At 41.9% G+C, this 15,127-nt stretch overlaps 1 protein-coding gene across 1 annotated transcript; it reads left to right on the top strand.

Annotated features, from left to right (window-relative positions):
- Nucleotides 1-460: 460 nt before the first annotated feature.
- On the top strand, nucleotides 461-14,458 carry LOC121181840 (protogenin B-like). The gene is made up of 19 exons (XM_041038015.1): nucleotides 461-527; nucleotides 1,188-1,487; nucleotides 4,532-4,676; nucleotides 4,839-4,972; nucleotides 5,060-5,356; nucleotides 5,586-5,745; nucleotides 5,894-6,141; nucleotides 6,774-6,938; nucleotides 7,210-7,515; nucleotides 8,451-8,636; nucleotides 10,568-10,663; nucleotides 10,779-10,965; nucleotides 11,204-11,331; nucleotides 11,478-11,648; nucleotides 12,048-12,230; nucleotides 13,318-13,441; nucleotides 13,555-13,693; nucleotides 13,835-13,942; nucleotides 14,045-14,458. Exons 1-19 carry the CDS (start codon nucleotides 461-463, stop codon nucleotides 14,456-14,458), a joined length of 3,558 nt encoding a protein of 1,185 aa, XP_040893949.1.
- Nucleotides 14,459-15,127: the final 669 nt, after the last annotated feature.

The following is a 15,127-nucleotide window of genomic DNA, read 5'->3' as shown; positions in this document are numbered from 1 at the left end:
TATTTGGAAACATGGCCATAGAAATTTGACTATAGTGTTGTACCTGATGAGACTTTCCTCTGGCTGCCAGGTTCAGCTTCAGGTGAGGATCAAATAGGAATCACAGTCTCTAATCATCACATCATTCTGTTGATATAATAAACGAAACTGCTATAGAAACTTTCCAGTTCCGCGTTTTCTAGGAGTTCCTCCCTGGTGCCCCTGAGGTCCACGGACCCCATTTTCACACACACACACACACACACACACACACACACACACACACACACACACACACACGCTTGCTTTTGGCCTGTAGTGTCAGCGCATGCGTGAGAGGGAGGGTTGGAGGTGTCCCTGGCACCCCCCTGTAGAGTCGTTGGTCCTCCGCTGCCGGCAGAATCGGTTTTGGGGAGCTACGGACAGCACGCAGGAGAGCGGCGGTGCGGGGGGGAAAAAAATGACACAACAATCTGGATAAATGGCGAAATTTAAGATGAAAGCCTGCCAGCAATTGCTGCTTTTTCTTTTGTTTCTTCCTTTATCAGGTAAGTTTTTGTTATTGATGTTATCGCTGTTTTTGAGTACGCTGACCTGATTTGTGGTCCGGGGACGTACTGTCCACTGCCTACATAAACATACATACATAACAGACATATATACATGTGTATGTATTTATATATATATATATAAATAACTATTTTGTTGAAAAATAACGTTGTATTTTGAACTGCATTGATAAACAAGAGATAGCAAGGTTAACTCTGTACTTTCTAGTAGTCCAGAGCTTCTCTGTCATTATGTCAGTTAAGTAGTGGATTCTCACTAACTTCATATCTGATGCTTATGACAGGCTGCAAATATTTAAACACCATATCTCGTTTTTTGTTTTTTTTTAAAGATAAATGCTTTTTCTTTCTTTATTTAAATCATTACAGCACGACACATCACATCATCAAATACAGCTGCTATTACTTTAACATTTGTGTTTAGATATGCAGTGTGTTTAAAGTGAATGTTTGTTAATAGCATCATTCTGTATGGTCTCCTTTTTGTTTTAATCTTCCTGAAATAGCAACATAGTTTTCCTTAATACCCCTTCAGTACACAATATGTATGGTCTGTCAGGCTATTTAGTTGTTGTGCAGTGGTCTTCCACTACTTATAAACATAACCAACTCTTCACTAATGTTTCCACTTTTTTCTAGGTGTTTTATGTTTCAGCGAGTTGTCGTTCATCACAGAGCCCAGTGATGTTACTGTGCTACCAAAGGACCCTGCTGTCTTAGACTGTCAGGCTCATGGACAGCCTCCAGTCACCATCAAGTGGCTGAAGAATGGAGTTCGGTTGGCAGAAAGTGAGCACATACGGTTTCTGCCCAACGGCTCCCTGTACATACCAAAGACAAAGCATACCAAGGAGGATTCAGATGAAGGATTCTACCAGTGCCTCTCCCAGAACAAATATGGAGCTATCCTAAGCCAAAGATCACGTCTGACTATCGCAAGTAAGTATGGAGCTCAAAGTCAAAGGGATTCCCTGGGGCTAACATGGATTTTATTCCTGTTTTCCACTGATGGGACCAAGATGAAATGGGTTAAACTTGTTGGTGATATCCACTTTGTGGTGTCAACATGCAGGCATTAGAATAGCAAGTTCATGGGTTATTAACCTGGAGATGGGAAGCAGATGTACCCCACCCCTCTCTTTTTTTTTTTACTGAGTAAAAACTTCTAAAGTCTGGGTTTCCATGTTGTTGGAAGTTGTTCAGACTTTGCCATGCTTGAGTTTAAAGCTCTCAGTCCAGTTATAGGAACATTTTAAGAGACAGTTAAAGATAGATGGAGAGTCTATCTAAAAGCTCATAAATACTCCATAAATAGGCAGCTCTCAGTCTGAATTCACTCTGTCTTCCTTGTTTTGAGGCAAAGTATCACTTGCTCAGGAAACATCGGCAAAAAGTTGGAAATTAGCCTTCTCTCTCTCCCATGCCGGTGGGATAGCACTGTCACTGCAGACTGTGGCTGTGTAATTGCTGAATGGTCTGCTACACAGAGGAATCTCTGAAAGGCCATTTGCCTTTTAGCCTTTGTTTGGAGTGCCCCTGACTGCCCCAGAAGAAAAGGCTAGGTTTTCAGGGCATTTGTTTGTCCACATATCAGTGGACAGGACAGCTGTGTCTATTCACTGGGCCTGGTCTACCATGGCCACTTTTCACAGATCTTAGAAGGGATATCCCATGACTGCTGTCATGGAAACCAACATGGCCTTCTGAAATATACTGATTTTGACATTGACACTGAAGATAGGAAATTTCAGGCAATGGGTCCTAATACTCAACAGTACAAGCTGATGTAGAACTAGATACAACTAGGATGCAGGAAGACATTTCTAAATACAGAAATACAAACAGGAAAAGCGGCTTTTTCACACACCAGCTGTCTGACAATCTTGTTGCAACAACCTACTGAAGGGCTAAAAAAAATAAGTTTTCTATAAGATGACCACATCAAAATCCTCAAAAGTCAGGTTTGATCTGGTGTCTAGCCTTTGACAGTGAAAGGGTTAAAGGTTTTTGGTCAGCTGTAGGCGGGGAGTGGAGGATGGGCCTCCTCTGTGCTCCCCTTCTGTCCAGAGGTCCTGAGGGTCAGGGGTCAGCAAGGAAAGGCTTTGTGATGTCACAGGCCTGCTCTGCCTGGGCTGTCCTGCTGTTCTCTCTCCCAGCCCACAATCCCTTTCACTGGATCAGTCTCGCTTTTGCTCTGTCAAGCTGAGGCCTTTTGTTAAAGAAAGGCCAGTTTGTCATGTGAACAAACGTGCCTGATATTCCACAATAAATAGTGTTGGGCCTTTCAGAACGTTTGTTTTCTATACTTCCTGGATGTTTACATCCAGGAAGTATTTTCCTTGCAGTCCTACGACTACATTACCAGTTTCAACCCCTCTTAGATTTATAAGGGTCAGATATCTGTCATTTCTTTTTTATAATTTGCAAAATAAGGCCTTTATAATTATTTACTACTATATTATTTGATAGAGGATATAAACACCATGAGAATCACAAGGTTCTCTTTTGTGGACTAATGGTAAACTGACTTCGATCTGGCCCCCAGTTTGGGCTAAAATTGAAGGGGGTTGAAGTGAACTCTGACCTCTTTAGAGAAACCTTTGCGCTGTTTGACCTAGACATTGATTTGTTCTTTACAACAGAGGTGACCAAATTAGCGGATCAGTCTGTACAGGCCACACCCACCATCTACATCTCTGCTCCCACAGCAAGAGTGAAGATGGTCTGTCATCTCTCAGAGGAGAGTAAACAACATATTATTTTTAACTTCTAACCAGGAGCTAGGGACTTTTCATGATGCTCAGCAGTCAGGTGTGCTGTCTGGAGATAGGATGGGTGGATAAAACAGACTTCATGACAATACTGGCCTTTGGATAATAATTAAATGTCATTTGGCATGGGATTTGGTTGTCATGTACTAACTCTAAACCAAAACCTACTGCCATTTCCAAGGAATACTTTACAAACAAACCTAAAAGGATCATCATTTCTGATTCTGGTTGAGGCTAACCCCTAATGCACTTCACATAAGCAGGGTTACCAGTTTATTTGTGTAATATTGATGAGATTAGGTCTTAAATTAAAGGATGGCTCTTTAATTTGAATCTCCCAAAGCTCAGGATTTAAATGTGGAGCTTCACTGGGGGAACAGGGTATTGATTTTCTTTAACATGATATTGACTTCCTTCCTGTGAGTGAGGGGGAAGGGAGAGAGTTATCACCTTAATGAATGAAGGTCACTGGTCATATCTTATAGAGTGGGCTTCTGATAATGCAGATTACTGAAAGATCTTTTGAATGCACATAAATAGAGCATGACTCAGCAAATTGTGCACAGTCGTTTTAGTTATTGTAAAGCAGTTATGTTATACTTAAGCATTGTCTACATATCTGGGTCTAAGTAAACTGTAAATGTGTGACATGACTCTGACTAAATTGGAATATTTTGCCTTTATGCAGCGTGTCATCCTAGACATCTGCAAGACATAGGTTTACCTTTGTGTTGCAATATTGTTTTAGATATTTTCTTTGCCTAGAGGTTGCTTGCAGCCCTTCTTATGCAAAGTGAATTGATTAGTTTTTATCTATAACAATGCATCATTCAGTGTCATTCTTCAATTGATCCATTGATTGGACCAACTGGTCAGTATGGGACCTCATAGCTCATCTGCACAAAAGCAAGATCATGGTGTCTTACAGAGATCAATTCCTTTCATAGAATCAGTTAACATCCATCAAAGCCAGAGCCTTGCATGCATAATATATGTTTTACCAAATGTGGAATAAAATGTTATATTGAGTGTGTGGCTATCACAAGTAACTGTGAAATAAATTAGTGTAAATAATGATGTAAAATACTTAATTCAGTCACCCTAAAACAAATACCCACCGATGGCCTAATATGTTAATACAGTAGGTTTTGGTTAAAAATTTCTACTGCTGATGCTTCCCGGCCTTGATCTCTAATTAATTTTTTTCCACAGGTATCTCAGAGTTTGTGTTGCATCCTGTGCCTATGGTGGTGACTGAGGGGTCAGTGGCACGATTCTCCTGTGCAGTCACCTCCAGCCCTGCTGCCACCATCACATGGGAGCTCAACCAAAGCACATTACCACTACAGACAGAAAGGTACCTGCAGACATGCCTTGAGTCATTTTAGACAACGTCACACAGTTATCCCCGCATAATATACTTTATTATGTCAGTATGTTTGTAGCCTGTGAGTGGTTTTACACTGCCAGATTCTTTTTCTGTTCACTTCAATCTAATGTTACCTTTGTGTGTTTGTAGAATTACGGTTTTGCCTAATGGAGTCCTTCAGATTCACAATGTACAAGTGGAAGATGCTGGACAGTATCGATGTGTGGCAACTAACATTGGTAGCCGTTTGAAGAGTAGAGAAGCACTTCTGACTGTCAACAAAGGTAAAAACATTGCATCTGACGCTAAACTGTGTAAACTGTTTAGACAAATCTGAATTGATTTTTCAGTAATTTCCTTTTCTTTTGAAGGTGTAGGTCCTAAACCACGTCAGAGGCCCAGAATCATTGCTGGACCTCAGAATGTCACCGCTTCTCTTCACCAAACAGTGGTGTTGGAGTGTGTGGCCACAGGCAACCCCTGGCCCATCATCTCCTGGAGCCGTGCTGACAGTAAACCCATCGATGTGTACAATGCCAAAGTGCTGGGAAATGGGAACCTGGTTATTACTGATGTCAGTTCCAAGCACAGTGGAGTCTACCTCTGCAGGGCCACCACCCCTGGAACCCGCAACCACACTATTGCTGCAGCTAACCTCACAATTCTAGGTACTCTTTAGTAGTCATAACACCTAGGTTCTCACATCTTCTGCCTGCTTCTTGTACTCCAAGCTTCTGCAGATATGAGCTAGTTTTTATACTCACAGGACCAGTCAGTGTCTGCTTGTAGAGACACTGTTAGGTGCAAGATGCCAAACAGTTAGCATTTTGTGCTTGAGTTAATAAATGGTAAGCAATAGAATGTTTTGATTACTTTTCTCTTACAACTCTGTTTCAGAGCCACCATCCATTGTTGAGAAGCCTGAGAGCCAGACCCGTCCAAGAGCAGGCACTGCTAGGTTTATGTGCCAAGCAGAAGGTGTGCCCCAGCCACGCATCACCTGGCTAAAGAATGGAGAAGAGGTTCACTTAAATGGGAGGATTAAAATGTATAACAGGTACTTTGCAAAAGGAGTAATGGTCACAATCAAACATAATTTTAGTACCATGAAAACAAACTTCCCTAAACTAATTAAAATGAAAAGCTTGAAGTAACTTTTATATGTTTTTTTGCTGATATGCATTGTCTTTTTTATTGGTTCACAGTAAATTGGTGATTACCCAGATCATCCCTGAGGATGATGCCATCTATCAGTGCATGGCAGAGAGTGAACAAGGTTCTGTGCTGTCCTTGGCTCGCCTCATTGTTGTCATGTCCGAGGACAGGCCCAGTGCGCCTAGAAATATCCATGCTGAGACCATCTCAAGCTCTGCTATTTTACTGGCCTGGGAGAGACCACTCTACAATGCAGACAAAGTCATTGCCTACTCCATCCATTACATGAAGGCTGAAGGTAAGGCCAAGAGAAAGAGCCAGTTAATTATGTTTTGGGTTTTGCAAGTTGTGAACTGGGAAGGATAAAGGCGTGAAGAGATGCAAGATGACACAATAAGCAATCTCACTCTCTCACATGTGATCAACCTTCCTTGGTGAAGGCCATCTGTTGATGCTGCACAGAGCAGAGGTCAAGGAGGACTCAGAATGGCAACTTCACTGAAATAACAACAGGCTTAGCCAACCCATTGTCCACTCCCCAGCTCATTCTGCCTGCAGTTAAAGGGACAGGAAAGCTTTTTTAAAGGCCTCACAGTCTTGCACACTAGTAATGTAAAGAGATATTTAGCTTTAACAACTGAATTGAAAGTTAACTAACTCTATTACGTCACCTCTGCCTTTGTGGTAAACTGGCTTTTAGATGTTTAATTGAGTTTGCTTTAAGAGGTCTGGAAGCAGTAAGGTTGTCATGCCTAGCATTGCACATGTTTATAGAAAGGATGAGTGACATTCAGAAACTTCAAGCATCAAGCCAGTCAAAACACTAACTCTTTACATGGTCCATGCTCGCCAGCCTTTCATAGAAGTTTCTTCTTCTTTGGATAATCCTAATCTATTTCCTAACATGCTTTTTGATCTGTTCCATGTCAGGGCTAAACAATGAAGAATATCAAGTTGTTATTGGCAACGACACGACCAGTTATATCATCGACGACCTTGAGCCAGCTCGAAACTACAGCTTTTACATTGTTGCTTATATGCCAATGGGAGCCAGTCGTATGTCAGACCAAGTCAGTCAACATACCCTAGAGGATGGTAAGCACAGAGACTCCCAGCATTCCTTGCAATAAATCACTTTGGTAGTTAAGCTAACATGCATGCAAGTGATGTGTGTACAGAGCACATTTTGAGTGGAAATGGGGGGATGGGCATGCTGCTGGTTTCTTCTACTCACTAAAAACAAACTTAGGTGGAAGATGCATAGAATATATGACATTTTAGCTTTTTGCCAGCAAATTTGTACTCTGATTAGATACATCACCACGTTAGTATCAAGCATATTTGTGACATACTTGTCTTTCCGTAGTGCCTCTGCGTACCCCAGAGCTAAGTCTGACCAGCCACAGCTCAACAGATATCCAGGTGAGCTGGCAGCCACTGCCAGCCAAGGTGAGCCGTGGTCGGGTGTCTGCATACAGACTATCCTATCGTACAGCTGCAGACAACACTGTCACCTCTGTGGAGCTACCACAGAACAGCACTGAATATCTGCTGGAAGCCCTGCAGCCTGACACCATCTATCTGCTCCGAATGGCTGCAGCAACCCGTGTGGGCTGGTGTGAGCCTTCTGCATGGACCTCGCATCGCACACCTAAGACCTCCAGCAACAAAGGTAAACCTGCAGAAGGCTGAAACCAAAATGTCACGAAATTTTGAGAGCTGGTGCTATAAAGCTGTATGACTTTTTTCTACGTAATCTCATCACGTGGTTGTATAGAGCCTTTTGTCTACTTAACTTTTTCATTTCTTGCTACTTTTTCATGCATGTTTGGATTTATTTTGTTGGCTCAAAAGGAGAAATCTTCAACAGAATTATAAGAAAGCAACAAGTATGTGCTATAGAGTATAGAATCATGTGGTTGCAAATCCGTAACTGGCTGTCCTTTTGCTTTTGTCAGACAGTGCTTCTCTGCTCTTAGAATACCAGGAGGATCACTGGAGCTCATGCAGAGTGGCCAGCTTATGACTAGAGTTTGCTCTTGTAGCATTGTCCCACAGTCTTTGTGTTGGTTACCCAGGAACCTTTGCCCTTCGCTGTCAGTGATGTTAGAGCGGTCTCAGTCACGGGTCATAAAGAGAGGGCCTCAGGCGTCTGTGTGGGGGAAAGAATAGCCTCTTTTCATGGCCTGGTGTGTTGGGGGGAGGCTGTTTGTCCACCAAAGCTGGATTTCTTGTTTTCAGAAGTTTAGTTATATATTTAGGTGTAGACATAGATCACAGAGAGAATTACACATTTAAGATAAAGATAATGCAACTCAAAATTGCTACTACAAAGCCAGCTGCATTTTTAAAGTCATTTTCTGATAGAAGGAAGCTGAAATTATGACAAACACCTGGAACTCTCAACATGTGCTGATTCTTCTGAAAATCATTGTCTTAATTAGGTGATGGTCCATCTATCCACCTTTTTCTATTCCCAGTATCCTGTTGTTTTTTGTTGTTCAGGGGTTTAGTCTCCCTTTGTGCTCACTGATATTCTAAATATGAGTGTTTATTGATTTGATGCCTGCTGTCTCTAACACACCTCCCCCCTTCCCACCCCCTTAGTGCCTTCAGCCCCTATTCTTCAACTTGAGCCGCTTAACTGCACCTCCATTGTGGCACGCTGGCAAACCTCCCCAGAATCTGTGGCTGTCCAGGGTTACCAGCTGTGTTACCATGAAGAAGGTCAACCAGAACAGCCCAGCATCCAACTTCAGGCTCGAACCTACACCTACACCATCAGTGGCCTTGGTGAGTGATGCAGTCTTGTTGTTATAGCTGGTTAGTTGTAGGGTCACAGGGTAGTGGAGTGAATGAAAAACATAAGATTACATTTGACTGTTTATAGTAGTAGTGCATTTCTACCATCTAGACCTATGTGTGGGTGTGGAGACAACATAGAGTGACCGATCGCTTCTCACTCTAATGACTCTCTTTTGCACTGTCCAATTTAATTCAATGGGCAGTTGGATGCTGCATTTGCATTTTCACCCCCTGTCCTGGCTGACCCCTCTTGCCTAACCAGAAGCCCTCTCCAGTCTGGCTGCAGTATTGTGTGAGCTCAGGCTCCCAGGGTTAGAGGTCAGGGTCCAGATGTCCCTCCCACCACCATTTCCCATCCTGCAGCTTGCATAATTACCCCTGGCCATTGTGTTGTATCCAAGGCCAGACCTGCCCTGTAAGACTCTGGTCACTACCCCCCTTTAGCTGGACACTGGTGAACATAAACAAAGACCCCTGGGATTGGCCAGGGCTGGACCGAGCCACTGACCTCTAGCCGTGAGACAGCAGTCTTGTATTAGGACCCCACCCCCAGTGGTCATCTGTGCTGTCCATGTAAATAACCCACAGCAATCTATATGCAATATGAACAAGGCCATACTGATCAGAACTATATCATTTTTTCTGATCTGAACCTTCAAGCACAGTTTTGTTCCAACTCAGATCATACCCTAAAAGTTGAAGTAGAATTGTGTAGATTGTTAATAATTGTTTTTAACTTAAATGCTTTTGTAGTAATTACTTATTATAAATGTAAAACCTTTTTAGTATGGTTCTATATTGACAATAACACAAGCCGCTGTCATTGGTTCCATATTCCACTATATCACCGTTCTCAATATAACTTGGCTCCAATGTTTTGAAGCCATGTTTGCTCCAAGTTGAAGGCTATAACACAAGGCCAGCAAGAAGAATGTGAAGGGGGAAACAAAAGGGGCCCTGCTTCTCTCCCACAGTCCTGCGCCCAGATTCTTTCTGTTCTATCTTGGCCTGACCTGTTGACCCCAGTCAAACCCCCCCAGTCCCATGGGCCTAGGATCCCAGCAGCTGAACACTGCCCCTGGCCCAGCCCCCACAACAGGCCTGGACACACCGCCTTCACTGGTCAATACCCATACGCTGACCTTTCACACTGGAGGCATAAACCAAATCTTAATACTCCCTAAAAATGTCCTGATTTAGGAGCTGAGGCAATTATACTTTCTCAAGTTAATACACAAAATTTTAGGCATATGTACAAAAGCTTCCAACCCCTAGATGTCATTGATATTTCTGATGTATTTTAGCCAGTCCTTCATACAGTCTTGTCTGTCCATAATTATTATAAGTGCACATTGCAGACAAGATCACATTTTATTTTAACTACCTCTGTTATTCCCTTCAAAGTTAGTGATTTGTTTGTACTGTGCTTAAAACACAACATGGTTCTAATAGGGTTTTATAGTTGTAAAATCTTTCAAAGGGGAAAATTCTGTATCATTTTGTGATCATTTTCAAAGAACTTATTGATTATGTCACCATATTTCCTGGGTCTTGGAGCTTGTTTATCTTTCTTATGCTCCTTACACATGACAACACATGATAAATGAGGTTGTTGTGGCTCAGGAGACCATGCTTTGTCCATTCATGGGGGGTAGCTAGTTATGACCTACAAACTTCCCCTCCAGCAGCTAACTATCAAAGTGTCTCTGCCTTTTTTTCAAATAGATGCTGCTCCATTTGTAAATTGTCACTTTTGCTATTTTAATGGTGATCTTTCAGGCTTTGGCATTATTAGCCACGTTATTTGACCCACATTGGATTATGTATTTGAAAGAAGCTGCTCTGTGCAATTATTGTAATGTCTGTTTGAGCAAGCTTCAGTTGCAATTGTAGTTGAATATTGATTATTTATATTCCAGACCCAAGGAGAAAGTATCATGTCAAAATTCTGGCTGTCAGTCAAGCTGGAGACGGCTATCAGACTGACCAAACAGTTAGTACTCCAGGATGTGTGTGTAAGTACATTTCTCGTTTTTGTTTATTTCAGAAGTCTTCTGATACTAAATGAAATAGTTCCTTTTCTCAAATTGAGAAATGTGATGAAAATATACTTTTTGTTCCATCATTCAGCGGCTAGAGACCAACTGGCAGCAGCCCCTCCACCTCCAGATCACGTGACCGTCTTGGCCAACAATTCATCTGCAGTGTCCCTGCGTTGGAGTCGTCCCGCTTTCCCCCCTGGAAAGGCTGTTAGCTATACAGTCCGCTGTACACCTGTGGGCACCCACAATGCCTCTGCTATACGCTACATTCAAACGTAAGCTGAGAACCAAAAACAATTTAGTACTTTACCTCTGGCATGACAAATAAAGCCTCCAAAACATACAGTATATCACATGTTTGCAAATTATGTATGAATGTGTCTTATCATTGGCTGTTTTTAATGATAATATAGGAATATAAGCTTAGCCAATAATTGTACATTTCATACAGTAAGTAGGTCTGGATTCATCCCTGCCACATGCCGATAATGAAAGAATGTTGTTTCTTCACAGTACCAAACAGAGCATGATGGTTCAGAATTTGGATCCAAACACTCGCTATGAGTTTGTTGTGCGCCTCCATGTGGACCAGATGTCGAGTTCTTGGAGTTCTGTTGTTTACCATCAAACCCTGCCAGCAGGTAACAAGTTGGACATTACTGTAACATCAGTTTGTCATGATTGTGTTGCTTTTTGTGTGTCCCATTATTTCCTCTATGGTGCAGACTCAAATCAGATATTTCTCAATAAATGTGTTGATTAATATGAATGTGAATTCGCTGTACAGCACCCAGCCAACCACCTGCCGGAGTACGAGTAACTCTGATCGAGGATGACACTGCTCTGGTGTCCTGGAGGGAGCCCACAGAGCCCAATGTGGTGATTACACACTACACCATCCTGTACGCTTCCCAGAAAGCCTGGATGGCTGGACACTGGCAAATAATGCAGAGGGAGGGTAAGTAGCACACCTGATCACATTATCAGTAATGTCAGTGATGCAGAAAGAATTTTAGGGGAAATATGTGTTCCAACACTACCTCTTACAAACACGTGCTGTATCGTAATGATTTCGTAATTTTATAGAGACAGAAAACTCTATAAAATTTACAAAAACCACTGAAGCACTTTTATTCCCTGTAATATGTGAGTATTTTAGGGAATTTTTTAAATAATAAAAACATTTCATTTCCAGGAAGCATTTCAGTATATCTTATTTTGCTGTATGTTATTCATCTACACTGCCCAAGAAATATAAACTCTGTAGCTTCAAGTGTGCATGTCATAGAGGGCTATAAATCAGTATCAGTTTTCTGAACTTCTAATCCTAACTGTATGATTCTGCTGCCATTTACAGGAAGCCATACAATGGCCCTGCTAGAGAAGCTGGAGCCGGGGAATGTCTACCTGGTGAAGATCTCAGCCTCCAATCAGGTGGGAGACGGACCTTTCTCTAACATTGTGGAACTGGCATTGAAGCGGGGTAACGCCCATCGCAGCAAGAACCCCAGGCACTCTGACAGCTTCGCAGATACAACAGGTTAGCATCATGAAACACAAGCACACAATAGAGGCTTGGTGTTAGTGTTCTTTACTTGAAATGAAATGGTATGAATTATCCACAGGGAACTTTTCAGTCTATAATGTAATATTAGGGCTGTGATGCCACTTAGGCTTAATTTGAATCCAGCTTTATTTCATCTTTGTATCTAGTGTTGATAAAACTGCATTGTGTTATTTATTGCTGTGCAAAGCCTGTGATTCTGGCACTAGTATGGATTTATAATCATTAGTAAGAATGGTCTGTGGAGTGCAAATGAAGATTCCTCTGTGGTTGGAAACAAACCACTAGGAGGCGTTGGTCAGTAACATTTATTAATACTGTTAATTAAACAAAAGAGTGGTTCAGAAGAGTTTCCTGGATGGCTGGCAAACTGGGTAACAGAAAAGTTGTAATTCCCTCATTTTATGTCTTTTAGGCTTATTTTTTGACCACAAAAAACTGGCATCAAACATACACAATACCTAAAAGATGGAGATATTGCATTCCACAGTATCTACCAAAGAAATATGTTCTTTCAACTTTCTTAATGCTTTTTCACTGCTTGATTTAAGAAAATAAACTTTCATTTTATTATTTTGAGTTCATAGATTTTTGGGAAATATTTGGATCTTGGTGTCCATGGGTATTAATATTTATATTGCAATCAATTTAATAAATGTAGTTTTCTCTAGTTGGCAGGGGTCTGTGATGGAGTGGCCTCTGGTGTCCACAGAGTGCACTAACCACAGCCTGGCCAGCAATAGAAAGCCATTATGCAGTAACTACTCAGTCAGAGTGTAGTTACTGTGGTTTGGCTCGGTGTTTTGCTCTGCTTTGTTGTTACTGCAAATTTAAAATGCTGTCTTCACATGAATTATATAATAAATTCGTAGCAACTGCATTTTGCCTTGTGGGGCAGAATACATAAATGTAAAGTCTTTAAACAGCTGCCTCTAAGGTGAGAGTATTCACTTCTGTTGTCCTTTAATGTTACCTCCCCACTGTATCTCAGTTGCTTCTCATAGGTGTAGCTAGTGTGTAATTACTTACTTACACCTGAAACACTTTTTTTTTTGTCCTCCAGTGTTCTCTGATGGTCTGTACCACATAGACCAGAGGTCGATGACAGGGATCATTGTTGGTGTGAGCATCGCCTTGTCCTGTATTGTTATGTGTGCCTTGATCCTCATCAGCAAGGGCAGACCAAGGTACTGATTCTAATTATCTGAAATAATTAAACAGTTCATAATTATATTAGAAAACATAATCAATGAGGTTTGTCTGACATTTCTTTACATCATTATCTTTGTATGACTTACAGAAAGTCCTCCAGTCACAAAGTCATTGCTGTAGGAACTGGAGAAGGTCCACGTGCTGGTGTGTCCCTGCCTAATGAACGCCATGCAGAGAATGTCGAGGCCCTTATGCCCATGATAAGTGGTCACTTTTTAGATTCCAAGGTGAGCGAAACAAAACCTGATGACTACTGGTTTCTGAAATAGAATTTTAACAGCTTTCACAGGTACATGCTTTATGTTCAAAAGAGCACAGGATCATTAGAAGAAATCTGGTCTTATCATGTATTTTTTTGTTTGCTTTAGGGTGGATCTAATATGGTCATAAACAGTGCTGGTCCAGTCAGCAACCAGAATCAAAGCAAGAGGTGGCTGTTCTTCAAGAGGGAGATCAGGAATCCAGCTGAAACTGATGTAAATGATGTGACATTATTCTGATCAATCATTAATCTTTCAGTTAGATCTCCATATCTCCATTTATCTTGATTTCTATCTCATCATGTTTTATCTCATTAGGTGGAGAGGAGAGCCAGCTTGTATGAGGCTGGCAAAACCGTTCTGAGGTATGATGAGAATTTAGGCTCAGCGCCCCTTCCTCCTTCTTCCCGGGAGATTATCTATGGACCACTTCACTCGGAGAGCTCTCACACCAGTGAGGGCAGCCAAGAGACGGGAGACTCTGGACATTACTCCAACGAAGAAAGCAACGAAGAGATGAGCAACCCTTTGACAAGCATGAGCTCCAGACCAGAATCTTTTGGGCCGGACGATAGTACCACCATCGCTGAGCTGAAGCAGTCTTTTGAAGTGGAAAATGAGGAGATGTCGAGTCACCCCCTCCATCACTCCGCCCCTGATGCTTCCCGGCTCTGCTGCACCTCGGAGGGCTCTCGTCCTGCCCCGCATGCGTCCAAAGCAGCCGGATCCTGACATCACCCGGCCCGTGTCTGCTCTCCAGCAGCCGAAGCTACACCACTTCTACCTCGTTCGCTTCCTGAGTTGAGCCACTCAGTTGTTTCTTGAGGCACAAGGGATCAGGAAGCCAGCTGCTGCGATGGAGGTGATGTGCTTTTGCTTCGGATCTACCTCAGGATTTTGTATGAATGTTTGTTATAACATTTTATTTCCATTTTTTTTTTTACAACTTTCTACCTGTTTGCCTGTGTTTGGCGTTGTCTGTCCTAAACCAAAGCTCACCCATGATGAATGTTAAAAAGAATGTCAGAAATGTATTGTGATACATTTTCATTATATTTAATTACTTTCCACTGGAGTGAAGGGTGTAGTTGAGCCCCGTTGACTGATTATCTACCTCAGTGTTCTGTTCTTGTATGTATACTACTACCTCCTTTTTACCACATATTGTGCAGTATTATCTCAGACTCAGGGGACGAGGTGAAAACATTTCATTGCCAGGTCTTGTTACCTCAGCTGGGGCGTTATTATATAGTGGGCCTCATGTTTTTAAATTCCCTCTCTTTTATTTTCATGGTTGAAGGAGCTTTTGTTTCACGTTGTTTGTCTTTGAATGATGTATGCTGTGAAAGAACAAGTGCATTAGATATTGTCAAACTATTTGAGCTTTATCATACTATATTG

The sequence above is a fragment of the Toxotes jaculatrix genome, chromosome 5, assembly GCF_017976425.1.
Source record: "Toxotes jaculatrix isolate fToxJac2 chromosome 5, fToxJac2.pri, whole genome shotgun sequence".
In the NCBI taxonomy this organism is placed as follows: Eukaryota; Metazoa; Chordata; class Actinopteri; family Toxotidae; genus Toxotes; species Toxotes jaculatrix.
The sequence above is the reverse complement of the archived record's forward strand: the minus strand, read 5'-3'. Positions and strand labels throughout refer to the sequence as shown.